General features: G+C 50.5%; 10 protein-coding genes across 10 annotated transcripts; 5 read left to right on the plus strand and 5 right to left on the minus strand.

Moving 5' to 3' along the window:
- Positions 1–3,097: 3,097 nt before the first annotated feature.
- On the minus strand, positions 3,098–4,822 carry AtWU_00096 (CBS domain protein; the record flags this gene model as incomplete). Its single annotated transcript, XM_035495212.1, has 5 exons — positions 3,098–3,476; positions 3,528–3,706; positions 3,751–3,868; positions 3,915–4,384; positions 4,442–4,822. The coding sequence occupies 5 exons, from the start codon at positions 4,820–4,822 to the stop codon at positions 3,098–3,100; spliced, it is 1,527 nt and encodes a 508-aa protein (XP_035351105.1).
- A 576-nt stretch (positions 4,823–5,398) lies between these two features.
- AtWU_00097 (CBS domain-containing protein) lies at positions 5,399–6,537 on the minus strand (the record flags this gene model as incomplete). The annotated part of the gene is made up of 2 exons (XM_035495213.1): positions 5,399–6,218; positions 6,269–6,537. The coding sequence occupies 2 exons, from the start codon at positions 6,535–6,537 to the stop codon at positions 5,399–5,401; spliced, it is 1,089 nt and encodes a 362-aa protein (XP_035351106.1).
- Positions 6,538–7,843: 1,306 nt separating this feature from the next.
- On the plus strand, positions 7,844–9,148 carry AtWU_00098 (phosphatidate phosphatase App1 family protein; the record flags this gene model as incomplete). The annotated part of the gene is made up of 1 exon (XM_035495214.1): positions 7,844–9,148. One exon carries the CDS (start codon positions 7,844–7,846, stop codon positions 9,146–9,148), a length of 1,305 nt encoding a protein of 434 aa, XP_035351107.1.
- Positions 9,149–9,488: 340 nt separating this feature from the next.
- Positions 9,489–10,652, plus strand: AtWU_00099 (NADP-dependent oxidoreductase; the record flags this gene model as incomplete). Its single annotated transcript, XM_035495215.1, has 1 exon — positions 9,489–10,652. The coding sequence occupies one exon, from the start codon at positions 9,489–9,491 to the stop codon at positions 10,650–10,652; it is 1,164 nt and encodes a 387-aa protein (XP_035351108.1).
- Positions 10,653–12,072: 1,420 nt separating this feature from the next.
- On the minus strand, positions 12,073–13,368 carry AtWU_00100 (GOLPH3/VPS74 family protein; the record flags this gene model as incomplete). Its single annotated transcript, XM_035495216.1, has 4 exons — positions 12,073–12,123; positions 12,179–12,672; positions 12,768–13,014; positions 13,099–13,368. 4 exons carry the CDS (start codon positions 13,366–13,368, stop codon positions 12,073–12,075), a joined length of 1,062 nt encoding a protein of 353 aa, XP_035351109.1.
- A 1,176-nt stretch (positions 13,369–14,544) lies between these two features.
- acpA (acyl carrier protein) lies at positions 14,545–15,374 on the minus strand (the record flags this gene model as incomplete). The annotated part of the gene is made up of 6 exons (XM_035495217.1): positions 14,545–14,552; positions 14,628–14,666; positions 14,749–14,797; positions 14,861–14,941; positions 15,031–15,048; positions 15,156–15,374. The coding sequence occupies 6 exons, from the start codon at positions 15,372–15,374 to the stop codon at positions 14,545–14,547; spliced, it is 414 nt and encodes a 137-aa protein (XP_035351110.1).
- Positions 15,375–15,738: 364 nt separating this feature from the next.
- AtWU_00102 (NuoI/complex I 23 kDa subunit family protein) lies at positions 15,739–16,624 on the plus strand (the record flags this gene model as incomplete). Its single annotated transcript, XM_035495218.1, has 3 exons — positions 15,739–16,016; positions 16,171–16,436; positions 16,494–16,624. 3 exons carry the CDS (start codon positions 15,739–15,741, stop codon positions 16,622–16,624), a joined length of 675 nt encoding a protein of 224 aa, XP_035351111.1.
- A 1,326-nt stretch (positions 16,625–17,950) lies between these two features.
- Positions 17,951–18,400, plus strand: AtWU_00103 (uncharacterized protein; the record flags this gene model as incomplete). The annotated part of the gene is made up of 1 exon (XM_035495219.1): positions 17,951–18,400. One exon carries the CDS (start codon positions 17,951–17,953, stop codon positions 18,398–18,400), a length of 450 nt encoding a protein of 149 aa, XP_035351112.1.
- A 714-nt stretch (positions 18,401–19,114) lies between these two features.
- AtWU_00104 (putative 60S ribosome biogenesis protein Rrp14) lies at positions 19,115–22,051 on the minus strand (the record flags this gene model as incomplete). The annotated part of the gene is made up of 5 exons (XM_035495220.1): positions 19,115–20,617; positions 20,735–20,818; positions 20,929–21,100; positions 21,329–21,439; positions 21,504–22,051. 5 exons carry the CDS (start codon positions 22,049–22,051, stop codon positions 19,115–19,117), a joined length of 2,418 nt encoding a protein of 805 aa, XP_035351113.1.
- A 2,590-nt stretch (positions 22,052–24,641) lies between these two features.
- On the plus strand, positions 24,642–25,297 carry hel10 (putative high expression lethality protein Hel10; the record flags this gene model as incomplete). Its single annotated transcript, XM_035495221.1, has 2 exons — positions 24,642–24,940; positions 25,003–25,297. The coding sequence occupies 2 exons, from the start codon at positions 24,642–24,644 to the stop codon at positions 25,295–25,297; spliced, it is 594 nt and encodes a 197-aa protein (XP_035351114.1).
- Positions 25,298–26,492: the final 1,195 nt, after the last annotated feature.

A 26,492-nucleotide genomic window follows, 5' to 3' on the forward strand; every position in this document is an offset into this window, starting at 1 on the left:
AAAATAAGGAAGGATTGGAGGGGAGTTTACTCTCCAGATAGATAGATTGGTTACTACTATAGTTAGTAGGTAATAGGTAGGTAGAACACGCCGTTTTAGCCGATACTAGCTATCCACTCATATCCCCTTAACCCAGCCGGGATTTCCGTCTGTTATTGTTTTTAATTTCCTTTTTAATTTTGTCATGGTGGGTGTCGACATGCTGACATCTGGGGGAGGAAGCTGGGGGCTAGGCTAGGGGCCAGCTGAGGGAATTTGGTAAGGGTGATGGGAGATGTGCGGTTTAGTGTTGAGTTTATTTTTTCATTATTGTGATGGTGATTCTGCTTGGTTGGTTTGTTTGGTATGGGATCTACATTAGAGCTTGGTGTACTGGATGAGGTTGGATGAGATGAGTTAGTGGGTTATTATATTACTCAGGTAGTTAGTTGCAGCTATACTCATAGTATAATAATTAAAGAAGAGGAGAGGAGGAAGTAATTCCCTCACTACTCTCATATTAAAAATATTTGCTGATAAAGTTCTTCCCTTCTATGCCCAAGTATCTCTGCACAAGCAGTGTATAGAAATCCGCCTCCGCCACCAATAAAGTCTGCCAATCCACACACACACACCCTGCCCTCTAAGTAGAGAGAAAGACGGAGAGAGAGAGAGAGAGAGAGAGCTTGTGTGGGTCTCCTAATCCCTACCCCTCTTTTCTTCCCTAAACCTATACTATAGAGAGTAAAGGTACGTACGTACGTAGTCAAATATAGCCCTTGATCGACCAAAACTAAACCAACAGACCAGCCTCGAATCACGAGAATCATACAAATTAAGTTGTTAGTTAGTTTAACGTTATTAGTGTGGAAACATCATGTGGGAAAAAAAACGGGAAGGTGATCTGCATTACTAGTTTTTTTGCAGAAATGCAAGTCATTTTCTCACTCTCACACACAACAATTTGCAAATAATAAGCAGAGAATATTATTAATTGATTGGTTTGTGGATTTTCCCTTTTTTTTTAGTGTGGATACTTACGGAGTTCCGCTTGGTCTGTGCTACGTACTTTGAACTTGAGTGGATTAACGCACTAGTCCCGGTTAGGAAAAGCCGGGAGGCGATGATTGAACCTTGATTAGTTACTGTACTTTTTGACTTTTCAATTACTTTTTTGAACTGTTAGGAGGAATCGGGTTAGGGCGGGTGTAACTTAACTTACTGGTGCTGGGTAGGTTCAGGTTCGGGTGGTTGGGTTCCTTGGATCTTTCTCTCTCGCTCACTCTTTCGTCTCTCTCTCTGTGCTGTTGCTGTTGCTGAGGTACGGTATTGGGTAGATTCGGGTCTGTCCCTCTGTTTTGTGTCTGTGAGTTCAATAAGTGAAGAAGAGTTTATTTGTAGGGTTGAATCATTCAAGGAGTAGATGCTTTCAGAATACACATTTCCTTCTCGTGAGTATACTCTATACTTCCTGTCTTTACCTTCACTCACCACTCACCACTCAATCCATCTACAGAACTTAAGAGTAGAATCCACCTAACCTGTCCTACTACTAGTTACTACATACCACACTCCCTCACTACTACTACCACAATCATAAACCCACATAGAGAAACATCTTATACTACCAAAGCAAGCAAGCATCCTCACTCGTAAATACACTCCCACCCAAAAACCCACACCCAACATGGAAGTATTTTCCGTCTCGGCTAACACCACCCACTACCCATTCCCGACTTGAGCAATATCCTGGAGGTGGGATGCAAACCAGCTACCCGACTTAGATGAAATAGGGATTGGGAATGGGCCTGTTAAGACCCAGGCTATTCACTAACTAAACAGAGTAACCGGGTTCATCTGTCGCTTTTTGCTACTACTGTTGTTGTGGGCTGGGTCTGGCTACGGACATCCGGCCGATCTCCCATTTCACAGTGGAGTCAAGTAAAAAAGTGAAAGTCTAGAACTTGGGAGCTCCCGGATAGTTGATAGCCCGAAAGAGGGGGGAGGAGTTGGAGCTGGTGTGGAGTTGGGGGGTGTGTGTGGGTGGGTGATCATGATGGCTTGCTCCAGAGATTAAGAGGGATTGGATTTGGATTTGTGTAACGTGTTCTGGGTAGCTTGATTGCTTGTTTGCTTACATCAGGGTTGTTGAGTAGCTTAGTAGCTACTAGCTAGCTAGATAGAAGAAAAAAAGAAGAGGTGAGATGAATATACAAGGATGACTCACTTCCTGTCCCTGCCAAGTGCCAAGTAACATTTCACACATGGCAGATAATACTACTAAGGTACTACCTACACAATAATACTAATAGTAAAGTGTAAGAAGAATAGATAGATAGTAGGCACCGCCACTCCCTCCCTCCTCAACTAAGTCTAACCTAACCCTCACACACACTCCGGAAATACTCACATCCCATACCAGTACTAACCCCAAATCTAACCCTCTCCTCCGCCCCAATCTAGACCAACCCACGCTTTCCCATCCAGGTATAACACCCTCCTATTGGCCTTTTTCCACCCAACTTAACTAACGGATCGCCTCCGTCCGCATTTCCATAGTAGCAGTACCTTGGGCCCTTCCTCCAATCCCTCAAGATAGTAGGGGGAGCGAGCGAGCGAGCGAGCGGGTCTCGGGGATGGCCGGGCCCCGCTTTTCACCTACTAGTAAGTAGTGATCTCTGCAGTTCCTAACTGATTCAAGTATCTATGGATCGGGCGTTGTGTATCCACTTGCTGGTTGCTCAGTCGCTGTATTTAGTATACTGTCACTGTGTCACTGGTCAATGGGGAGTGCTGCTGGTGGGGCGAGGGTGGGGGTGACTCTTGTATTGACGATACTAATTATATTACTGTATTGTATGTAAGGGATTGTATTGCGTAAGGGTGGGTGGGTGTAAGGCCGAGATTCATCTCCCCGCCCCCGTGTTCTTCTATATGTCAGGATTGCTCCATATTTGGGGGAATTTCCGATGGATTTGAATCAGGTATTGGGATTTGATCCTATGGATTGGATTGATATGTACTTGGTGTCGATCTAGGTACAGAATTGGACATAGTAAATACTAGAAAGGGAAAAAAGAGGTGAAAAAAAAAATAAAGGGAGAAAAAGAAGAACAGGCTATACAATTCGCCCGCTGAACAGTTCCCGGCCTATCTCGCCGCTACGTCGCACCCCCACGCTCGAACTGCTGCTGCGTCGTCGTCGGCTACGGCTCTCGGCTGGGTCCGCCGGACTGAGTCCGCTCGCCCGCGCGTGCAGGTTCAGGATGTCCGTTAGACTCACAACCCCGACTAGCCGCCCCGAAAGCCGTGCCCCGGGTAGCGCCGAGGCCGGGATCGACGGCGCGCTGAGATATGCCGCTGGTGCCGCATTGCTGTTGTTGACGGCTGGTGAAGGGGGTGGACTCGAGTTGGTGACCAATGGGATATGCACGGATGAGTGCGATGGTGTAGGAGGTCCTGATGATGATGGCGATAGCGGATCGGTCACCCATAGGCTGGTGGTTTGTTAGTAGTTGCCATTTTGTATATGCTGGATCTAGACTTACCGATGGGACCGGGTGGCGACCACCTTGGCGACGGTGTGCGCTAGTGTCGACCCTGGGTTCACGTGGAAGACCGGGAACGAGTCTTTGCCCTCTTCCAAGCCGCGATTCGACAGAATCACGGAAATGAAATGCGTGCATGTATTGCGGAGTAGTGGGAGCGAGGATGAGCGCGTGAGGAGCTGTCTGGTCAGCGGTGCTCATCTAGCGTCATAGTGCTGCGTACCTTGACATCTGTCGTGGAGATGTTGCCCACGACGTTGGAGTGGTTGTCCACCACTGCGATAGACGAGATGCCCTCTTCATTCATGATCTGCAGCGCCTCAACGAGCGGCCGATCACCACTACACAGCATTAGCTAGATCACTAAATAACGTTCAAATAACTCACTTGATTGAAATCACATCTCGCGACCCGATCCGCAGGTCATGCAGCGACTGCGGATACAGCTGGTCGATCACAGGAAAGCTGCGGCCATTCTCCCACAGGAACTTGACCAGTCGGAATTGACTGAAAATGCCCACAACCTCATTGTCGTCCCGCTCGCTAACCACTACCACGCGATGCACCCCGCCGCCGAACGTCTGTACAGCGGTCATGACACTGGCCGATGCTGGCAACGTCGTCAGCGGTTCTTTGCGACCGAGATCCTTGACATCTCGCAGCGGAATCGGAATGCCTTCTTTCGCTTTGCGTGCAAGTTCTTCGTACGACGCAAGGAGCTCCTCATTCGGCTGTGTTAGTCCCGCCGCTAGCAGGAGATATGCGTTCAGATCGGCGTAGTCGAAGGTGCCCACGGCCGACTTGTGCTGGGGTGATTCCCGGATCAGCAGCACCGGCGCCCCGGTGTCAATCAAGATCTAACAGAGTCAGCCTGCGACTCGGAAATTCTATCTGGATCTAGCAGCAGCGCCCACATTCGTCGCTTCTTCAATTCCCGTGTCTATGTCGACGAACTTCAGGTCGTCTGGACTGACCAGCTCCCCGATGGAGATCTCCCGCCAGTCTCGGCCAACAAACGCGGGGTTGGCATTGTTCGGGGCCGGCGGATTGTCGATGAGACTCTGAATGGCGGCCTGTGTCAGGGAAGGCTGTCGGCGTGCCCGCGGCGACCCTGGTGTCGCACGGAGAGTATCGCTGATGCTCTGACGGTGCTGATGATTCGGAGCGTGCGAGGAGAGGCGGAGTGAACGAACGCTGGCGGATGGAGTGCGGGAATCCGTGCTAGAACGGGGAGATGTAACGTTTGATCCACTGGAATTGCTGTCTGCAACCGTATCCATCGGGCGGTCCGTCATGGTGGACGGAAATGGGAGGGAGGGGAGGAGCTTAGGTAAGGAGGGATGAGGGGTGTAGTTGGCGTGCAAGAAGTTCTCCGGATAGGAGTAGCTGTACAAAAGTACGTGAGACCTGATCTGGGGAGGTGATGCTCCCGATTCGAGACAAACAACAGCATCAAAAGTGGCAGTGCAGGCTGCAAAGAAAGGAGAAGCGAGTCTGGATGGGAGGCGAAGACGAAAGGAGAGTCACTCATTCGAAGCCCCCAAAAGGCGGGGATACGGCGGCTCCCCTTAATCGTCCAATCACAAGCCCCCGCTTGTCATCCCGGCGTCATCCAGCTCCAGTCTGGACATCTCCTAGTCTCCTTTATATCCACCCAATCATTCTACACATTATGTACTTTGTATCGAGTCAACCAGGCCTGTCTGCTCCTTACTGATCTACAGCTATGCAGGTACCTCTGCAGCTCACACACTGTGGCGGTCCCCCGGCCGAGATATGGCCGACCGCCCTGGGACTGTCAGCAGTGACATCATCCAGTTAGCATTAACTATGGATATAGTCCCCACTTGACGGTCTGACACTTTTGACAATCAACTCAGGTCTCCCAGCAGTCCTTCCCAGCCTATCTTGCGGTATTTATCTGGCCTTTGTTTCTTCATCTGGGGATAGCCTCGTGGCCTTTTCCGGTCTGACTCTTGCTCGTGCTTGTAAGTCTTGCTGCCGTCGCGGTAGAAGCAGAATAGCTCTTTCCTCATTGGCGTGTCGCTTTTGGTTTTGCTAGGGTTGATTTCGAAGTTCAAGACGGGGGCAGCGTCTAGACCGGTCGGCTTTTTCGCCTCGCTCTTGATAACTGCTAAGTACTGATCGTAGAGAGTTCCGTCCCGTTTTGTATCGGGATCTACTAGCCATCCATCAACCTGAGAATCAACCTTAGACGCCCTTGTGAGATCCCCGCAGTCCACCGCGAGAACAACCTCCAGCGACGGAAAGTCTCGCAGGTATTGGAGGATCTGCACCGAGAGGTCAATTTGACGAGACAAGACCAAGACTCGGAGATGTGCAAATGCCTCAGAACTCTGCTGCAACTCGTTCCACGACCGGATGATGCGATTGCTGAGCGTGACCCCGGACGACTCGCCGTTATGCCAGGTTTGCGGTGGCGATGATATTTCCAAAGCTACCAAGTTCCGGATACTAGCTATCTCCACGAGATCAGGAACCCTGGCGATTGATGGGTCCAAACTTAGCACCGCCCGCCAACTCAAAGTATCGCTATTCACCTCCTTCCAGTAGTCGGGCATGCCCATCTCCACGCTTTTGACACTATATGAGCGGTAACGGCTGACTTCTCGGAATTGCTCGGGGTAGGCCGTTGCAAAGAGCTTCCAGCTGTGTAGAGTTCTTCTCTTGCTACGGCAGAAGTTAGGCCATATTCGTTCTTATATTCTCGATCATCCTACCTCTTGCCAAGGCAATCCCAGAGGTAGCTAGCAATATGCCAGGGTACGTAAGCAAACATTTCAGGCCGTAGTCTCCTCTGGTCAGACAACAGGCATTTCATGGCGGAATGTTGTAATGAGGGTGCCCCGACTCGGCTGCTCTCCTCCCACCTTTCTGGCAAGAACGGAGACTCGTGAACCCAAAAGGGCCCATTAGGGTACTTGGAAGGATGAAAGGCCATCTCCCTATAGGCCTGGCCGGTTCGCCGGTCGATAGTAACGCCGGCCATTTCTGAGACAGCCCGCCCGGGCTTTGTATATGAGCTAGCAATGCGTCACTCGGCTGCGGAACATGAATTCCCCTTTCATTTGTTACGTAAGGATGTGTTGCACGATAGTAAATCAGATCGTTTAGACGAGTGTTCGTTGCTGAAGCGGGTAATATCGATGTGATGGGAGTAGGAGTAAATGTTTCACCGCAGACGCAAGTCAAGTAACAGGGCCACGTGATCTGAGACAACCACAAATATAACGGCCTGATACGAAGTCCGGAGAGTTTTGTTGAAACGTGAAATAAAGCCGGTTGACACGGTCCGTGTTTTCAGCTAGTATGTGAAATGTGCTCGCGACTCTGTTTTTGATGGCCTGTCATGTGACTGTCCGGTAGATACTGAAGGGTCCCAGTTTCCTAATAGGGAAGCCCCACCGATCGAGTGGTCGTTCTTTCCTTTTTAGTCTCTTGATCTACTATTCGTCTTTGATTTTGTTCACTTTCCTCCTCCTCCTCTCCCTCTTCCTTTTCGTCTTCTCTCTTAACCCGTCTGTCAGAAGCCTCAGTCACAGAAAACTATAAGGCTGCCATTACAGTTTTACCATGACCAACTCAGAATGCCGCGTGATGATCCGACTGACTGGATTTCCGATGGCCAACTACCATGCAACTAACACAACCCTCATACTAACATAAATCCGTCTCCGCTCAAATGATTCATCGCGATAATATCATTACAAAACTGAGCCCAAGGCACCTCTCGGCATTCTCACTGCAGCAAATTACGCGCTCAGCAACGGTCTAAATACGTACGTTCAGGGACCTGCCCGCCCTGTTCCTGCGCTCCCTGCAGATGACTGTCCCATACCCGCGCCCCGGGGGGCTGGTCAGCCGCTGCGCCTCGCTATTCCATAGGTCACAAGTCAATCGATGCTGACGCGGGCGCCAGGCAGCGAGCCCTCTCATGCATGTATCTCTCCGTCTGCATATCTCCGTCGATCCTATACCCCACAGGGACACAGCCTTATGGCCCTGTTCCCCTGACTCCTCAAAATAGGAAATGACTCAGGCCAAGCTGCCTGAGCCCGTATAGATGCCACTGCCCTGCGGCTTGGGATCAATATGATGCAGTCCTGCAGGATCAGGAGGCTGCCTGCCTCGTGGCGCCCGATATTGTACATCTTAGAGAGCTATAAACTGGCTTAAATCTTCACTCACCTGCAGAATGTTATTCTATCTTTCAGTATCTCTATATCAATTCAACTCAACTTATCACATTACAATCGTCAGGGACTTAAGCTCACACGAGCAGATGCGCACTAACCATGTCTTCTGATACAAATCTCAAAGACCCTACCGTCCTTCACAAGGTCGCACGGGTAGTACATGCATGGAAGCGAGAGTCAAGCATGCTCCAAATGGTCACTTCATTCATCTCAAAGCCCCCATCGATTCAAACGGCAGACGCTCGTCAGCATACCGTATGGTTGTTTGATAACACTGCCTATCAGGTACCGGCGCCCACAGCATCAAGACAGGCATCATGGCACGCAGAAGTCGTGGCCTGCGCTTTCCGCAAGAATAGCCGAAGGGATATCACCAAGCTCGTCGCCATGATTGCAGACCTCATTGGACTGGACGGGGAGATGGGAACGGACAAGGAGACACGCCATCGGATAACAGAACGACTACAGCCATTCCTGTTCCATACTGCCTCTGCACACTTGATGACACTCGAAACTCCCTTGCCGAACAGCACCATCCAGATGCAGAAGATCGGGCCCACCGATGAGAGTGGCATCAGTAGTCAGACAATCAGCGCAAACAGCAAGCACATCACAGATGGCACTAAAATTCGATCATATCTTCGAGGTTGGGGAAACCAGGTTTTCATGGACACCATCTTTGCTGGTCCAGAAGGTTGGCTTGTCATCTCCGACATCGACGATACAATCAAGTACACCAAGACTTCTGAGACCACTGGCATCCTTCGCACCACGTTCGTCGAAGACCCCAAGCCTATTGCCGGAATGCCTCAGCTCTATGCCCATATCCAGAACCAGCTTGTACCCGCATGGTTCTATGTCTCAGCTTCTCCTTATAATTTGTACCCTTTTTTGCACGGATTCCTTGATGCATATTTCAGTCCGGGTACGATGATTCTTCGAGACTCATCCTGGTTGGATATCAGCGAGCTAGTAAAGTCCTTCACCGTTAACACACACGAGTACAAGGTGGACCGCGGGGAGAAAATTTATGGATGGTTTCCTAAGCGCCAAGTGCTCTGTATCGGAGACTCCACGCAGCAAGATCCCGAGGCCTACGCAGAACTTTATAAGAGGCATCCGCACTGGATCCAAGCGATTTGGATCAGGAAGGTTACAGACGTGCCTCACTTGGATGAACAGAACTCCCCAGAGAGGTTCAAAACTGCGTTTGCGGGTATTCCAGAACACGTGTGGAGGGTGTTCGAACAACCGGCGGAAGTGCATCATCTGGTGGCTGAACTTAAGTCAAGCAGTCGACAGGCACAATCCCCAAAACAAGGCCTGGTCTACCCACAGAAACTTCCGCCACCGCCGAAAGACTTGGTGATGAGCTCAATATCGCCTGATCAGTCGATCTATTGACGGTGCTGAGATAAGCCGTTCCCTCCTGGGTTACGTCAACATGAGAGTATGTTCACCCGCAGCCACGGTGGCTGCAGCCCACACCAGAATTTATACTAAGCTCTCTTGTGCCCAAGGGTTGCAGATCATTTTATTTTCCCCGAGTTACAGGAAGAAGCTCAGAATATACCAAAGTCAAGGCTCATCCACTGAAAGAATTCGTCCCACCTGGCACTAAGCATAACGAAGCTTCGCGGCACTCACTGTCGCAGCGGTTCATGTCAATTGAGTTTGACTACTTTATTGAATACGATCGGTGACTGCGACACTATCACGCATTAGAGGGACCGAGCGAATCGTCATGAAGCCTGCAAAGCCTCAGTCAACCACGATGGACGAACAGACGTTCGTGCCACCAACAATGAGGGCGCTTTACTTCAGCCCGGCATCAACAGCCGTCACAGACCACACATCTATGGACGAGCCTAGGACCGATTCCCATGTGAAGTTCGACACGGACTTTCAAACTCCCATCCCTTCAGGGAACGACTATCTCGTCAAGGTGCAGGCAGCCGCCTTTTCCCATGATGAGCTCCGGCTATCTAATATTCTGAACCCATCCAAGTCCATTCCGCAGATCCCTTTGCATAGTTTTTGCGGTACAGTCATTAGTACCCCTGAAAAAGACCACTGGAACCCAGACGGGCCCAAATTCAAGGTTGACGACGCCGTCTTTGGGCTGATCAAGCACACGCGCGACGGTGCAGCAGCCGACTACGTCATCGTATCGGAAGATGAGCTGGCGTACAAGCCCAAGAATATCAGCGCTGCTGAGGCAGCTACCATACCCATGCCCGCCTTGACGGCCTGGGAGGCGTTATTCAAGTACGCCGGGCTTGACACCGCCGACGTTAAACAGGGTCGCCAGCAGCTACGGGTTCTCATTACCAACGCGCGCAACAATGAAATTGCCACTCAGGCACTACAATTGCTTCGATCGCATAAGCTCTTCCCGCACTCGCGGCCCTGGATTTGCGCAACCTGTGACGCTGAAGACCAGGAGGATTACCTGCGGAAAGGATACGACGTGGACGCGACAATCTATGCGCCACTTCCCCTACCACATGACTATGATCTCGGGTCCATCTTTCGCAAGAACCGCTGGGACCCGGTAGATGTTGTCCTGGACTGCGCTGGTCAGGAGATGTTCGAGCAAGCACACTCTCCAAAGGTCATCAAAGAGCATGGTGCTGTCCTGACCGCGGTAGACTCGACGCCGGCGGAAGCCAGGAACCCTCTCGATGACGATGAGCCACGCAAGGATGGCGTGCTTAGTCGCTTCATTCTCGTCAGCCCCAACGGTGAAGCCTTGAGCCAGATTTCCGAGCTAGTTGAGGCAGACGAGGTCCGAGGGAGGGTCGAGAGCATCAAGGACTTGGTTGACGGCACGGACGTGCTATCCTCGGGGGCGGCAGGAGCGGGCGGAGGACGTCGGGGAGGAATGATGGTGATTCGGGTTAACTAGCATTAAGCGTCTGATATCTATTATCTTCGTGATTTTGTATTTTAAAGCAGCATGACAGCTCAGTGAATGTACCATACTTGGCAGCTACATTAGCGATTAGACTTATCAATGTTTAGACTAGTAGATCCATAGACCATCGTCAGAGAAGGGCAGACCAAGGCAAAATATCTCGTTAGCCCGGGCGCATGAGACAGATTAATACCAAAATTCTTTTCTTGTTATTGAATCTTACAGGTAGACGAAGCATACCTTTGAGAGTAACTAACGACATGGTGGAAGAGTAAGCGCTAGAAGGACAATCAACGGACAGAAAAGAAGAGAAGAGAAGAAAAGGGAATTGGAAAAGAGAAAGGGGGAGTAGAAACACATACAGGCTCACTCCGAGTCAGGTGCAGCATGGGATAAACAAAACCCCTCCCTCACGACAAGACTTTGGTGCGACCTGATGATCGAAAAGGAACAAGAAAAAAAGAAAAGAAAAGAAGAACTGATAGGAAGGAAGACGAATTCGACAGCACAAGCCACCCGGTGTACATGGTAGATACATTCATGAATGAAGGAAACGAGTAGACGAAGAGGAAAAGGACAGGGAACCTTTAAGCTCCCCTCTGCTACACATGTTGAGAGAAGAAAAGAAGATGAAAGAGGGAGGGAGTGTTATGGGGATGATTAGAGGAAGTGGAAACAATTGGAATAAGACTTTAGGTAGAAGAAAGAAACGGAAGGCGGAGAATAGTAGAAGAAAATAAATTTTATAGAGGGAAATAAAAGGATCATAAGTAGAATAGTAAATAAAGTAAAAGCCATGCAAGGCCTCGTTGGATGTCTCTGTCTCCATGTGTAGCACTCATTCTTAATCTCTCTTTTATTTTTTGGTTCTTCTTTTCGATAGTTTTTGGTTGTCTGATGACAAAGGCACAAACCAGTTGCGTCCTTGTCATGGCATACCGGGTTCAGTGTTCTGGATGGCGCCCCGGTGCTGGTTGTCTGACCTGGCTGCATGCATCTGAACGGGGTTTAACTTCCCAGAGGTGCGTACAATTCCTGTGGGAGTTGGGGGGTGTTTGAGAAATACATATGACATGGCCGCGCTTTGCCTCCTTGAGAAAAGAGAGGGAACAAGCGAGTCGATGGGTGGAAAAGAAAGCTGTGGAACAAAAGCAGACGATGAAAACACAGATCAATGGAGATCGAATCGAACATCCCGTGCAAAACAATGCAAGAAGGATTTCATATAAACGCCACTCTGCCAGTTCCAACCGGTATACCGGTGACTACTTCAAGATGAAGCCAAGTAGAGCTCCCCCGGGGTAGTTGTTTTGTTGATTCAGAAACCAATAGCATAAGGGGAAATAATAGGAAAGTAAAAAAGACAAACTAGGTTGGGGACTATAGCAGATGACGAAGAATGATAATACCCTTACAGTAGGGAGTCGAGTCTAGTGAAAACGCTCAAACATGCTGCCACAATCTGCAAGAGAATTAGCACTGGGCGCAGAGTAGTCAATGGATGAGGAGAAACGTACCTCCATCTGAAGTTCTCGGTCCTTAGATTTGTTCACCTCGTCGTTGATAGCCTGTGCCAGGTTGGCTCCAATGGCCTGCGACCCTCCTGCTCTCCGGGCAAATGGCCACTGAGAGTATTCAGCAAGCAACTCATCCACCTGCGCGAATGCCCTTTCACGGGCCTCGTGACTCATTGTGACCAGAGCGTTCTCCAGCACGTTGGCCGCATAGGCCGCGCATACCATGGTGATGGTTCGTAGGTAACGGAACTCGACGTCTTCAGGAAGCCATGCATTTGCCGGGAGGATCACTGTACGGCTGCTGCAGACGTTGCGGACGCGGCGGTGGAGATCGTCCTTGGCGCCTCCATCGGCGACGGGATGCGTAGCCATATCGAAGAGGAGGAAGTTCCGCTTTTCGGTGCGGAGGATACCCTTGTCTACCAAACCTTTGGCGAGGCGTTCGCGCACTTGCTTGAGTTGGTAGCCAATCTTCATCAGATTCCATGTTTCACCTGCCCGGAAGACACGTCGAGTCAGCCAATGCGTCAATAGCAATCGCGGAAGAATCAATAAGGAATATGATCGGAGATGCTCCTGGGTAACGTACCGCTCAACAAATCGATCCAGGAGTTCACGCTCATCTTCTCACTCGACTTCATTATCTTCAGCGCCTCGTCCAGCAAGACCTCCCCAGTTAGCGTATCGTCGACCACCTCAATCACCCGATCGGCCAAAGGGAAACGTCGCCGAGAGGAGTCCTTCTGCATGCTGATCCGACCACGGAGCGCTAACTCGATCACGATGCATCCTCGGAGAGCGTATGAGATGTTCTCATTCCAAAAAGACAGATAACCCTAGAGCGACACCAAGCCATCCCGGACGCGCCTGTCAGTCATTGAACACCGGTTGTAGATGCGCTAGCCAGGCTAGGGGCTCACCTGCTTATCCTTCAACCCCAGCAGAAGCACCTCTTCCATCAACGTCAACTTGGGCTGCTTGCTGCGTTCCTCCGTCTCACTGATGTCCCTAGGATCAAAGGCGATTTTGTGACCGTTTTCGGAGCTGGTGAACGAGGTCTCGGGGATGCGGTTATCCAGCGACGAGCCATTTCTCGACACGGGCGAAGAGACTCTGCTGTCGTCGTTGTCTTCGGCGCCAGCGACTCGACCGCCACCTCTCCGGCGAGTCAAGCCCCCGGCTGAGGCCATGAGGATCTAAATGCGGCTGGAGGACGGGAGTGGGGGGGAGGGAGGGATCAAGGGAACCAGGGTGGTGTCGATAAGCACGCAAATGATGGAGTCTATGCCGTTATCGTCTGCGACATGGACAGATGTTTGCTTATTGGGCGGGTAGGAAGATCGGAGGTTGGAGTTGCTAGAATGGAAGAGTGACGCCGGAAAGTTTGCTAGACGGGAAATTGTCAGGGGGGGGGTTGTGGTGGAAGACGACGACGAAGAGGAAAGGCAGGCCGACAATCAATGGGGGAAGAAGGAGACGGGCGGCCAGAGAAGTGGGTAACTGAGCCGAGCAGCGACAAGAAACCCCAATTACAGCCCGGTGAGAACTCAAAGACAAGAAAAAAGAAGGGTGGTGGTGGGAGATAAAAACCCGGGGAGGGAAGTTGGATGGAGGAGATATAAAGATTGATGCGGTCGATGCGGTCGCTAAGGCTATCTGGCGCTTGGTCTTCCTTTGGCTGGGCGTCTCCAGTTAGTTAGTTAGAGTAGTTGTTGCTTCTCCGGTGACGGACCCCATTTCTTTTATGGCCACTACTACTACTTACTACTTATTACTTACTACTACTTATCTATTCCCAGCCCACTCGGTTCCAGGCCCCTGCGTGTTTTATATTTATATTTATTTTTATTTTTCTCTCTCTGCTACAAATCGCATTAACATTGGTTTCAAAGCTGCAGCAGAAAATCCCAGCCCTTCTCACCTTTAAAATGCTGGCTGGGGCCCTGCACTTACATTTCTCGTTGATTGCTCCCGAATCGGTAGCCTCCACGTCATCCCACGGAACCGCATATCAGATTCGTTCCGACCTGAACACCGCGTGCAATTCCAAGCTTAATTCAACGCTATCAGTTCCCTCAGCATTGATTCCCCAGCAAATGAAGTTACTTCTTCAACAACACTCAATAATAAAGAGAGAAGATGTTTCATACGAAAAGACCAGCCAAAATCAGTCAAAACTGCATTGAAGATGATATACACGATATAATAGAGTGAAAGAGCACAGGCATGTATCAGCATACAGAGTAGCGTGACCGACTCCGGGTACCTCCACTATGGCAAGTCCCATGTAGATGCACGCCAGAAGTCCCTTTCCTTTCTATTCTAAATCCCCCAATCCACTCCGAGTCCTCGCATTACGTTCATATTTAGTGAGCTAGCAAAGTAGTCAGTACCCAATCCCCGTAAGTCATGTTCAATTGCACATAGAAGGATGTTATGTTGAACTTACCATCGGGCTGACCAAGGATGTACTCAACAGCCTTGTCAACTATAGCAGAAGGGATGGTCAGTATATGTTCTCTGGCGTCGCAATACCCTGTAAGGGCATCTCATCCCAAAGCTGCACTTACCGCTGTGGATGGAGTCGGCCTCCTTGTCGGGGATCTCAATGCTGAATTCCTATAGACATCCCTATCAGTATACAACGTCAAGTATAAACCAGGGCATATGCGATATCCATACCTCCTCAATGGCCATGACGACCTCAACGGTATCCAAGCTGTCCAGACCGAGGTCGTTCGCGAAGTGAGAGGCACCGTTGATCTGTTGAATCGCGACCGTTAAGCTATGATTCTTTACCCGCGGGAAATCCCGGCCAATGACATCGGGCGTCATCGGGTATCAAAACTAACCTTGCTAGCATCGGAGACCTGTAATGGTTCCAGCCTGTCAGTCACTGTGCTTGTTTTATATTTCTTGATAGCTTGCAATTCCTCGCCTTGAGGGAGCAGCTAAAAACGCGCAATTCCGGACGCACCTTGTCAAAGTTCTTCAGAAGGTTGACTATCCGACCCTCAACCTCATCCTTGTTGAGACCGGCGGGAGCGGAGTAGAGTCTGACACCCTGGTAGGCAAAGCGAGGGGCGAATTGGGCCGGACGAGCGACAGGAGAGCTACGGATCTGGAAGGGAGCCGGAGTCTTGACGGCACGAGGGACGGAGGCCCTGAGGGAGCGGACGACAGCGGAGCGGAACATGATGGCAGGAAGGTGAAGCTGAAAGGGAAGGCTAAAAAGGGCCTGAATAAAGAGAAGAGGTGGAGTGGGGGGGAAAATGAGGAGGAGAAGGTAGTGATGGAATGGGGAAAGATTGGGGGAAATGAAGCGATGGATGATGAACGGGTTTGGATTCTGTTGCGGCTCGGAGGAAGCAAAATCCTGGCGGCGGGCCAATCACGGGGCGGCAGAAAGCCATGACCTAAGCAGGCCGGCGACCCAAGCAGAACTTCGTCGACTTCCACCTCCAACCGCTTCTGGTTCGAATTGCTGCTGTTCCCCCCTCTGTCAATTGACCTCCCCCCTCGTCATCCCCGCTCTTTCGCGCGCTTCTTCGACTTCCGCGATGGCCGCCCCCAAGTCCGTCGCCAGGCTCGTCGCCTACTCTCGTCCTACAGCCTTCCCTCTCCGCTCTTCGCCCTTGGGATCCATCGCAAACTTCTCTTCTTCGGTGAACCGGGCAGCTACGCCAGCTGGTCCCCCCCAACCGGGCTTCCGTCTGCCCCCTCCGAAGAAATGGGACGAAGGCACTGAGTCTTCTCTCGACAAGGCCGGAAAGTACTTCCTTATGGCTGAGTTGTTGCGCGGCATGTACGTCGTGCTGGAGCAGTTCTTCAGACCTCCGTAAGTCGTCCCATCCAGCTTCGTCAGGTCTGCCTCGGTGCATATCATCATCAGAACGTCTCGTGGACCGTCTAAGCCTGTCTATTGCTTTTCATTATCTTGAGGAGGATTGTTCTGCCTCAATGGATCTGCGGCTGATGCGCTAGTCGTTTAGTTACACCATCTTCTACCCCTTCGAGAAGGGTCCCATCTCCCCCCGTTTCCGCGGCGAACACGCTCTGCGTCGCTACCCCACCGGTGAAGAGCGCTGCATTGCCTGCAAGCTCTGCGAGGCCATCTGCCCGGCCCAGGCTATCACCATCGAGGCTGAGGAGCGTGAGGATGGAAGCCGTCGCACGACGCGTTACGATATCGACATGACCAAGTGCATCTACTGTGGTTACTGCCAGGAGAGTTGCCCTGTCGACGCTATTGTTGAGAGTGAGTAATCAGTAAAATCATGTAGGACGTGAGTCGTTTACTGACAATGTCGCGTAGCTTCCAACGCCGAATATGCCACCGAGACCCGTGAAGAGCTGCTGTACAACAAGGAGAAGCTTCTCGCCAACGGTGACAAGTGGGAGCCCGAAATTGCCGCTGCTATCAGAGCCGATGCTCCTTACCGCTAAGCGGCACCTGTATTTGCCAATGATGACACCGGACACGGTGTCCATGTGACACTCCCCTTGAAAGAGATGCGAGAAAAACATGATATTAGAAAGAGAGTCTTTCCGACCTAGAAAGCCTGGCTTGTAGCCACTCCCAATTATCCCCCACGCTGTACATATCTCACGCCCACCCCCCTTCGCCTCCCTGATTACCTTCTGTACTAGTCGGGTCTACCGGAATTGATCAGATCGGCCACTCGATTCCGGGTCTGGTTTTGTCTTTGATGTTGAAGGAAATCCTGCATGTTGTGTTGTTCTTTTTACTCTTGTTTGTCTAGGGATCCAATCAAAGAATTTTTCCTTTGTTATGTGACAGAATAGTGCTTAAGCAGCGACTATCGCCAGTGCAGCAACCATCCTCCACAGATAAGCTTTGAACACTCAACGATATACTGATAACATCCCAAATGGTCTGCCATAATATTCCGTCACTCACAGCCCAACCAAGCACGCAACATCCTCAACACTGCGGCACTCAGCTAGCAATCTCTCCCAACCCACCACCCGTCTTTTGCTATTACATACCTCTATCAATCGAAATCATCGGATATATCCCTACCCTCTCATGCAGACCCACCCATACTCAACAACATAGAACATAACCACCCCTATGTCCGATAAGCCATTGTGGATAAACCCATCTCGACCGACATGATACTTTCAAAGTATACATAGTACCTACACCGCAACTCTGCTTCCATATCCAACAAGAGCCTAGACCATCCACAAAAGCATACTATCCATACGAGTACCTGAATAGGCAGTCCTACACCACAGACCTCCCACGGAACTACCACTCATCTCCCCACAAAGTAAAAGGAAACTGCCATTATCTTCTCCCTCAATCTCTGGTAGCGACGAGAACGTCCCGTCCCGCAGTCTGTAACAAAGCCACAGAGCTAGTAGACTAGGTTAGTGTTGGTGTTGGGAGTTTCTTTGTGCAGTAGCAGGTTGACACGTTCCAGTACTGGTAGATGAATGTAGGAGAATGCCTTGACATAGCCCTTATGTCCATACTGTGATACGTTACAAAGCTATTAAGCATATCTGTAGACCCTTCTGGACTTCAATATGTCCCATTCCTTCCTGCATATGGGAGGGGTATCGCTCACGGTATGTCCCAAACATCTCCCAAAGTCATCAACTTCAATGTAACAGCATAGCTATATAAGCCCTTCCATCACGAGATGGCCCCTGTTACAATGCAAGAATCACCATCTCATCCCATCCCATCCCATCCAACCTAGCCTAGCCCTCATCCCCTAACTACCCACCCACCCACCAACAATGTCCCCCACAACGACCACCACCCTCTCCCTCCTCGTCTTCCACGGCTCCCCCCTCGACTTCATCAAATACCGCCACGCCGTGCTCCTCCTCACCACATACCCCGACAACCAACAAAGCATGTTCCACATCACGGGGCCCCCCGGGGGATTTAAATTCGTTGAGGTAACCGGGGCGAATCCCACGCAGAGCGCGAAACTAGAGCGGAATATCCCCGTCGTAACGACGGTAAGTAGTGATAATTCTACTATTTCTAGGAAGATGGTCAGGGATGCGTGCGCTAGGGTTAAAGTGCGGAATGATATCCCCGGGTGGAATTGTCAGAATTGGGTGGGCGAGGCATTGTCGGAGTTGGTTAAGATTGGGTGTTGTACGGAGGTGCAGAGGGGGTTGGCTGTTGATGGGATGGTGGATGCGTGTTTGGAGGCGAGGGATGAGAGGTTTGCTTGATTTCTTTCTTCAATTTCATATCTTGGGGAGGGGTTTGGGGTTGAGGTTGAGAAGGGGGGTAAAAGTTTTGATGATGATAGATTGATAGATGGTGGTGATAGATGATAGATGATGGATGAGTGATGATGATGATTGATGATGGGTAATTCTTTCGGGTTCATGACTTATGAAGTATGACTTGGACTGAGTTACGACATAGACAAAAGTTTGCTGGCAGACAATTCTAATGAAGATGATGACTATTGGTATGCATGGTTAGCTAAGGTCTCTTTATAGAGTCTCTCTCTTAGCTGCTGTGCTGCGACCTGCATTGTGCATACTCAATCAAATTCGTACATGAATGTAGTAGTTGTGCAAGCTCAGCTGGCATAAGAAACAACAAAGACAAAAAATGCTTCGTGAGATTCGGTATATATGCACAAAATGAACAGAGAACCTCCAGAGTTTAAACTCCCCAAACACCGTTTCTCCAATGCCCGCACTCCCTTCAACTTTTTGGTCTCGAGCTTCTTTTGCTCAATCTGTAGCATGTTTCTGCTCCTCTCTGACTTTTCCCTTTTGATCTTCCTTTTTCCCTTTGGTTTGTTTTGTTTTTGAAACTTCCGGCCCCCATTCTTCTGTGCGTGTATGTACACATGGTCAGAGGTTGCAGCTTGGTATTACACTTTGGACGGGTCTCCACTTCTTCTTCCAACACAGCAGCACAATGTTTGCTTATTTCTTGCCTCCAGACTTGGCCTTGAAGCTGCCCTCAAAGCCCGGTCTGGACTTCTTCTTACCTCCTCCGGCCTGCTTCTTCTTGCCGCCTCCCTTAGTGCCCTTCTCCTCTCGGCGCTTCCGGAGGTTCTCTTCACGCTTCTGCTGCTTCATGTCCTTGCCCTTCTTCACGGCTTCCAGACGCTCCTTCCATTCGCGCTCGGACTTCTTCTTCGCCGATTCCTTGCGCTTGAGCGCCTTCTTCAGCAACGATGTGTCGTCACGGACCCGTTCGCCATGTGCCCGCTTCTTCGCGTTAAGCCACAGGTCCTTCTCCTCAATGTCAGCCCGCTTCTGCTCGTCCATGGCGGCGAGCTTGGCCTTCTTCGCCTCAACAGCCTTCAAGGCTGCGGCAGGGTCTTTAGGACCGTGGCTCTTGGGTTGCTCCCGGACTCCGGAAAGAGTGGGGTCGGCGTGTTGGCCATCTGCGAAGACAACGCGGCCAAAAGCGTAGTTGTTGTTCGAGCCGACGGACTCAGCGGGTGAGCGCGGGGAGGCGAGAAGGGATCCCGAGCCACCAGGAGAAAAGCGGCGGACCATGGCTTCATCCTTCAGCCGTTGCTCCTCTTCTCTAGCCTTTTGGCGCAGCTCCTTCTTGTGCGCTTTGCGTTGCTCGGCTTTTTGGCGGCGAGCTTCGATTAGCTCTTGACGGTTTCTAGCGGGCTTTCCGTTGAGCCCATCGGCATGGCGGGCTGCGCGAAGTTCATCGAGCCGCTTCTGTAACCGTTGCTTGAGCTCATCTGGGGTAGGCTTAAGAGGCTTAGGTTCGGAGGTGGAGGATTTGGAGGCTTCGGTGGGGGGAACAATGGAGGATATGGAAGAGCTGCCCGATTGGGGATTGGAAGCATCGAACCCAGGGGAGTTGGGGGTGGACGCAGAAGAGGATGGTTGTTCTTCTTGTTCGGCGTTAAACTCGAGCGAGAGACCTTCGGCGGGGACGCCATCCGCAATTTCACTGTCATCACTATCGCTGTCCTCTTGTTCTTGTTTTTGTTCCTTGGTCTTGTTGGCGGGGGTCGACTCGGATTTTTGCACAGCAGGTGTTTCGGTCTCTTCGGGCTGCTCGGCTACCTTGACCTTCCTAGCGGCTTCCTTGGCCTTCTTCTTCTCCTTCTGAGCAGCTTTCTTCTGGGCCTTCTTTTCCTCCTTCAACTTCTTGCGCGCTTCTGCCTCTTCAGCCGACTTGGCGGATGTGCGCTCCGCATCGGCCGAGTCTTCGGCCTGCTTTTGCTTCTTTGAGTTGGCATCTCCTCTCTTCAATCCTTCCTTGGGCTTCTCGGAGCCGAGTTCACCGTTATCAGAAGAGTCGTCTTCTTCCCCATTGCCTTCCTCGTCACGTTTACGCTTGCGTGCATTCTCGTCCATCACATCCTTGGCTGACTTGGCGGAATCGGGGTCCAACTTCGCCCGCTTGGCTTCACGGGCCTGCTCCTTAGTCTGCTTCTTGCGCTGCCATTGATCCTATTTCAGGAACCACTGGTCAGCTGTGTCTAAAGCGCGACGCTAAATGAGACGAAGGGAGAAAAGGAAGGGCAGGAGGAAATTTTGCAGCAAGAAAAGATTGGACATGTCACATACACTGCCATCTTCGCCGTAATAAAATTTCGCCGGGATCAGCGACAGTAAACCGTCGAAGGCCTGAGCATGGCTTCGCAGGCGTTCCTGAAGAAGAAAAAATAGAGGAGGTCAACCTCGTGATCGGGCATACAGCAATGCACGGAACAACACACCTCGATATCATCCATCCTTCAAGAAACAGAGTGACCGCAGACCTTCCAAGGGATCCAAGCCGTTGAACCAGTAATATACTGGAGGTTGATGAGAAATTTGGGCAACGCTCGGTCGAACGTAGTGAATGCCGCGATACCTCGAAAAAATTGGGTGGGCAGGTTGAAATCTTGGCGCTCTGTCTCCGCTCGGCTGTTCACCGCCCGCGCACACAGACTGTTGTTCGGATTAATGTTTGACCTTGTGCAGGAGCAACTGGTCAATGAGATTACAGCTACGTACTCGATAACTACAGTACTATGCTCACTCATCATTATACAGCTACGATAAGTTGGTGCACAAAAGACTTGAATTCCATACCATACAGAAAGTCATCAACTTCATTAAAAACCCCACACAGTATAGACAGTGGGTTTCATCAGGTACCAGCCCATGATGATTTACTCTTGCACTTTCAATGGTGCTGGCACTGGCACATCCAGTTCCGGACATTCTTCGCTTTGAATCTCAGTGATATTGTCATAAGGAAATGGAATCGTCCAGATCAAATCGAACCTAGATAGGAAACCCATTCTTTAGTAACTCATCTAGCCCAAAGCCAAACCCTCTAATAACTTACCGATCATCAGGATATTCAGGAGGGTCCTCATACCCCAGCTCCTGGACAATCTGCCTCATCTTACCATGGCGCCAGGAGATCAGAATATTTCCTGTTCCCTTGAACTCTTTGATCCGTTTCGCCACACACTTAACGTGATTGCGCTTGCAGGATGTATCAACGGAGAGGCCAAGGTCCTGTGCGACGGGGAGGACGGTCTCATAGGAACGCCTATGCTGGCCTCCTGAGCAGTCACCAACATAAACATTAGCTTGTTCGGCCTTAAAGTAGGAATAACCGCCTGAAATGCGCCATGTCTTACGCTTATTGATCTTGGGCGCCATCACATGGCCTATTTCATAAGGTGACCCCACGCCGAATACTTCCCGGAGGCACTCGGCGCGTTTGAAGCCATCGGCATTTAGTCCACTGTCCCCAGGATCTGGAGGTTTCTCGCCATGACGGATGAGATACACTGTCGGGGGGTTGGGGTCGGGCGTAGATGTTGGGGATGCGTGTAAGATGGTGGAGAGGCATAGGGGGGATAGTAGAATGAGTACGGATTTCATTTTGTGGTAAGGCCCAGCTGATGCACTATATATATCCGACAATATTTGCTGGGGTTTTAGACGTAAGGTCAACACATCGACAACTAGTATAGGTCAGGAGTCCTTTGATGAATGATCTCGAAGTCGGAAGACCGTAGAAAGCTCCCTCATTTTTGCAGCATTCCAGGGAAGGAACGCTACGCACTATTTAAAACAGAAGCAAATACGCAGTGGCACCCCCTGCCACCTACAGGCGTGGATCTACAATTGTCGCACACCATGATTGCAAACCCAACTATGAGCGAATTTTCAGGATGATCCATGTGTTCATCGTAGTCAAAGAAAAACTTCGGTGACGGTCGCAAGTGGGTGCTGATTATAGTTGAAACATGCTTCCCTCGCCCCCTCCATAGTATACTACTAACTTACTGATGTCGCAGTTGTCGGTCAGGCGGGCTATCCACCACGAGAGGCACCGCGTAAAGTATAACCTTAAAGGCGACCAATCTGTTTGCATCCACCAGCTGGTCGCTGGAGTCAGATGATGATCTGTCTAGACTAACTCTTGGGAGTTTGGGGGGCACTTTTTGAGAATACCTTGCGAATACTTGAGATGTTTATCATGGAATGAAATGAATTATGTGGTGCCGCGTGGGCTGGCTGAGTGTAGGAAGCTTGAGATGTGCAACATGGTAGTGCGGTTAACCTTGCATTTTGCGTATGCTGGGGAGATGGTTGTACTGCATTGGTTGTAAGGGGTTTGGGGAATCTTGGTATGATAAGGTTTGATAAAGATGGGTAAGTGGTTGCTTATTGCTGGGTTGGTGTGTAAGGCTGTAAGCACTGTAGTGGTTGATTATGGCCCCGCGTTTTTATACATAAAGGAAGGCACTTGGGTCCGTGGATCATTCCATCGTGATCGTGATTCTACGAGGGATGACCAAGCATGGTATTTGCAGATTGTACAGCTTATTATTCAGCCTTCTGCCATATTTTAGATATTATTTGCTGCCTACAGTTGACATCATGCTTCAAGGTGGAATCGACCTTCAGCTCTGACATCCCGCCCGATGCTAGGCAGGGCACAACAGCCGCCATACACAAGAAAGGGTGTGCGCCCTAGACTAATCTCGGCGCAGCACACCCGAGGATTCTAGAATGACATTCGACAAGGCTAACTCGGCCAAATGCGATCTACAAGGTATCTAGACTACCTAAAACCGGGCACATCATCTCTCTATCTACGTATCTGATCTGATCAACTGCCCAGTGGTGCCCCATAGCCCCGAGGCCCGGATCGTTGCAAGTCTCAAGCCGCCAAGGGTCCAAGAGAAGCGAAACCCAGTAAAACTGCCTGGAACCAAAGACGAGTGATCCATTCAGAGACCAGATTCACTCCGGATTCCTCCACTGCTCGTACGTGTTCGCAACACTAGGCGGACGGAATTCTACACTAATAGTGTAATAATGTGTCTGCCTGCTAATGCCGGTCGTTTTTGGACCCCAATTAGGAACAACCCTACTTACTTGGGTAAGTCGTACGTAGAGTACCCGGCAAACACGGAGATGTGCTATTCCGATGATCCGGCATTTCCAGGGAAGGGATTATGGGGGCTTATTTCGGTAAAAACTCCAGCAGATGGTTGCGATGTTGAGTCTGCCCAATAGGGTGGTGACTGGATGGTATTGGTACTATACAGTATCGGCATCGCGGCATCAGTACGTAGTAAGTACTATTTATGGATTCGCACAGCCATACTTGAGTAGATGTGCGCACGCAGTTGACTATTTTATGCAATATGCAACAATGGTTGCTAAGCCACTGGGCGGCTGTGTGAGAGAGCCACATGTGAGCTCGGTATGATGTGTAATATTATACCATGGTAACGTCACCGATGTACCCGCGCTAACTCCGAGGCCGAAAATTCCAGTCGCGGCTAGCTCTGGCGCTTACTATGACTAGGGGGTGAAGGGAAAGTAAGGGGCCGGATGTGTAATGCGCTGCGTATCGAAGTAATTGCATAATGACAGGCATGATTAATCTATAGAAGCCCGTTGGAATTTGCCACTGTCAGGCAAAGCAATAGAAAAGGAAAAGTACCTGATCCCCAGGTTGGCGGGGAGCAATTCCGAAAGGAAGACCAGATCAACACCCGCCCTGCGCCCAAGATGAACACATGGCACAGCCACCCCGCTCTGCATGGTGGCGGGGGATCTAGTGATTCCGTATGGCATCAGCCTCAACGAACAGCCACAACAGAAGTCGTAATCTCACTTCAAACCGGGTTAATTTCTGACCGGGGGCTGTGACTGAACAGCGTAATTACTTGTTCCCGTGTATTCTCAGCTGGCGCTGTGCTCTTGGCGTAGCGGGGGCATCATTGAATCTTGGTGGGGCTCACCTTCTGGGCGAGTCAGCACTGCGCCTGCTCAGCCCTGCAGTGCCAGATCACCTTATCCAGTGGCCAAATATCCCACTATAAAAGGCCTGGGAACCCCTCGTTTTGTCTTACCTTCCATCATCTTACTAAATCCACTCCACTTCCTTCTTCTATCAACCTTACCTATCTATCAATCAACTACCTCTACAACTCCAATCCACATCATAACCATGTCTGGCTACGACGGATACAACAACCAGGGCTACTACGGCCACCAGCAGGGTGGTTACAACCAGGGCGGCTACGGCCAAGGTGGATACGGCCAGCAGGGCGGATACCCCCAGCAGCAAGGATATGGCCAGCAGGGTGGCTATGACCAGTACAGCCAGCACCAGCACCAGCAGCACGGCGGCCAGGGTGGTGCCTCTAGCGACTACTACGGCGGTGGTGGACAGCCCCAGTATGGTGAGGGCCAGTACGGCCAGCAGCACCAGGGTGGTCAGCAGTACGGCCAGGACCAGCGTGGCGAGTATGTTATACACTATAGTACCTTGATATTCATGAGCTCTAGCTAACATTGTTTGTCTTTAGGTACAACCAGGGTGCCCCCGGCGGAGCCCAGGAGGGTGAGCGTGGCCTCGGTGGTGCCATTGCCGGTGGTCTTGCGGGCGGATTTGCCGGTCACAAGGCCGATCACGGAATCCTCGGAACCATCGGTGGAGCCATCATGGGAAGCATCGCCGAGGACGCCATCAAGAAGCACAAGCACAAGGATGAGCAGCAGCAGGAATACCAGAGCAGCTATGGTGGTTACCCCCCTCAGGGTGGCCAGTCCCACGGTGGCGGTGGCATGATGGACCAGCTCGGTGGCTTCTTCAAGCGATAGACGGTTCTCCTTTTTCTAAACCGATTGTTTTCTTCCTGTTTATTCTTACGAATTCCCTTGCGACTACCGTGAATGACTGAAATTTCGACTTTTGCTTCGTTCGGCCGGCCGGGTTTTGGATGAAGAATTATTGAATCGCTTTTTCTACATTTTCTTCTCATTGCTATTACTGAGATCGCTTTGCTTGTTACACATACCCGGCGCGGATGAAATCTTTAATCCTGATACCAACGCTGTATTCCAGTCTACATAGCTCTTCTGTGGTTACGTTACGAAGAATCATACAGTCTTTGGCCTCATTTACATTTGCTCAACGGTTGTAGAATTATAAATTCCCACGTAGCTCCAATCCTTGGAGAGAAAATCGCGATCCGACCATCCTCCCACCACCCACCACTTGACCGATCTTCACGCATTTGAGTTCGCCCCATGATGTTAACAGGATGAGGGGTTTCAGGTTGGTGGCGGGGTGGAAAAGTCTCGACGACCTGACCCCACCCTTTTGCTTTTTTGTCTTGTCTCATGCCGGAAAATAAGTTGAATCATTGTGAAGGTGATCAGCGAAAGCCAGCTCATCATCAACCAGTAATGTCTGCTGTAACGTCTGATACTACTAACAGCAGGAGGTTTTGGCCCCCTCACAAAGATACCTCCAAGCGGAATACTAGTAGTATTGCCGGTTTAGTATCCGACAAGAAACAAGAATCCCGCACATTCCACGGAAAAGAAGAAAAATGCCTCTTTGCATTTCTTCTCCAACTATCTAACCCCACGTTACACGATCTAGAGGGCATAAAGAAATATATCGATGTAACCTCCTCCTCGTCTTGTCTACAATACGATGGTAAACATCTCAAAATGAGAAAAGCACACTTTCCCAAAGCGAATAGTGCGAAACTTCTGCGGCCCAATATGTCCCGGCTTACTTATTCCCCTAACCCAAAATCCCCACCGTGACATCTCGATTACCTTAAACAGATAGATAGATAGATAAACAGACCATCAATGATCGTGGCTGAGACTGAGCGGTTAAAGGGTCGGATGGATCACCCACACACTGCAAGTTGATCCTGACATATGACCTGACAAACAACATGGTCAGGGTTTGGTGAATGTAGTACGCGTGTCGCTTCAAAGGCAATTGTTTGCCTCGTTTTGGGGCGGAGCAAGGTTCGGTTTTACGTATATGATCGTC

This window comes from Aspergillus tubingensis, assembly GCF_013340325.1.
Source record: "Aspergillus tubingensis WU-2223L DNA, scaffold_1, whole genome shotgun sequence".
NCBI classification, from domain to species: domain Eukaryota; kingdom Fungi; phylum Ascomycota; class Eurotiomycetes; order Eurotiales; family Aspergillaceae; genus Aspergillus; species Aspergillus tubingensis.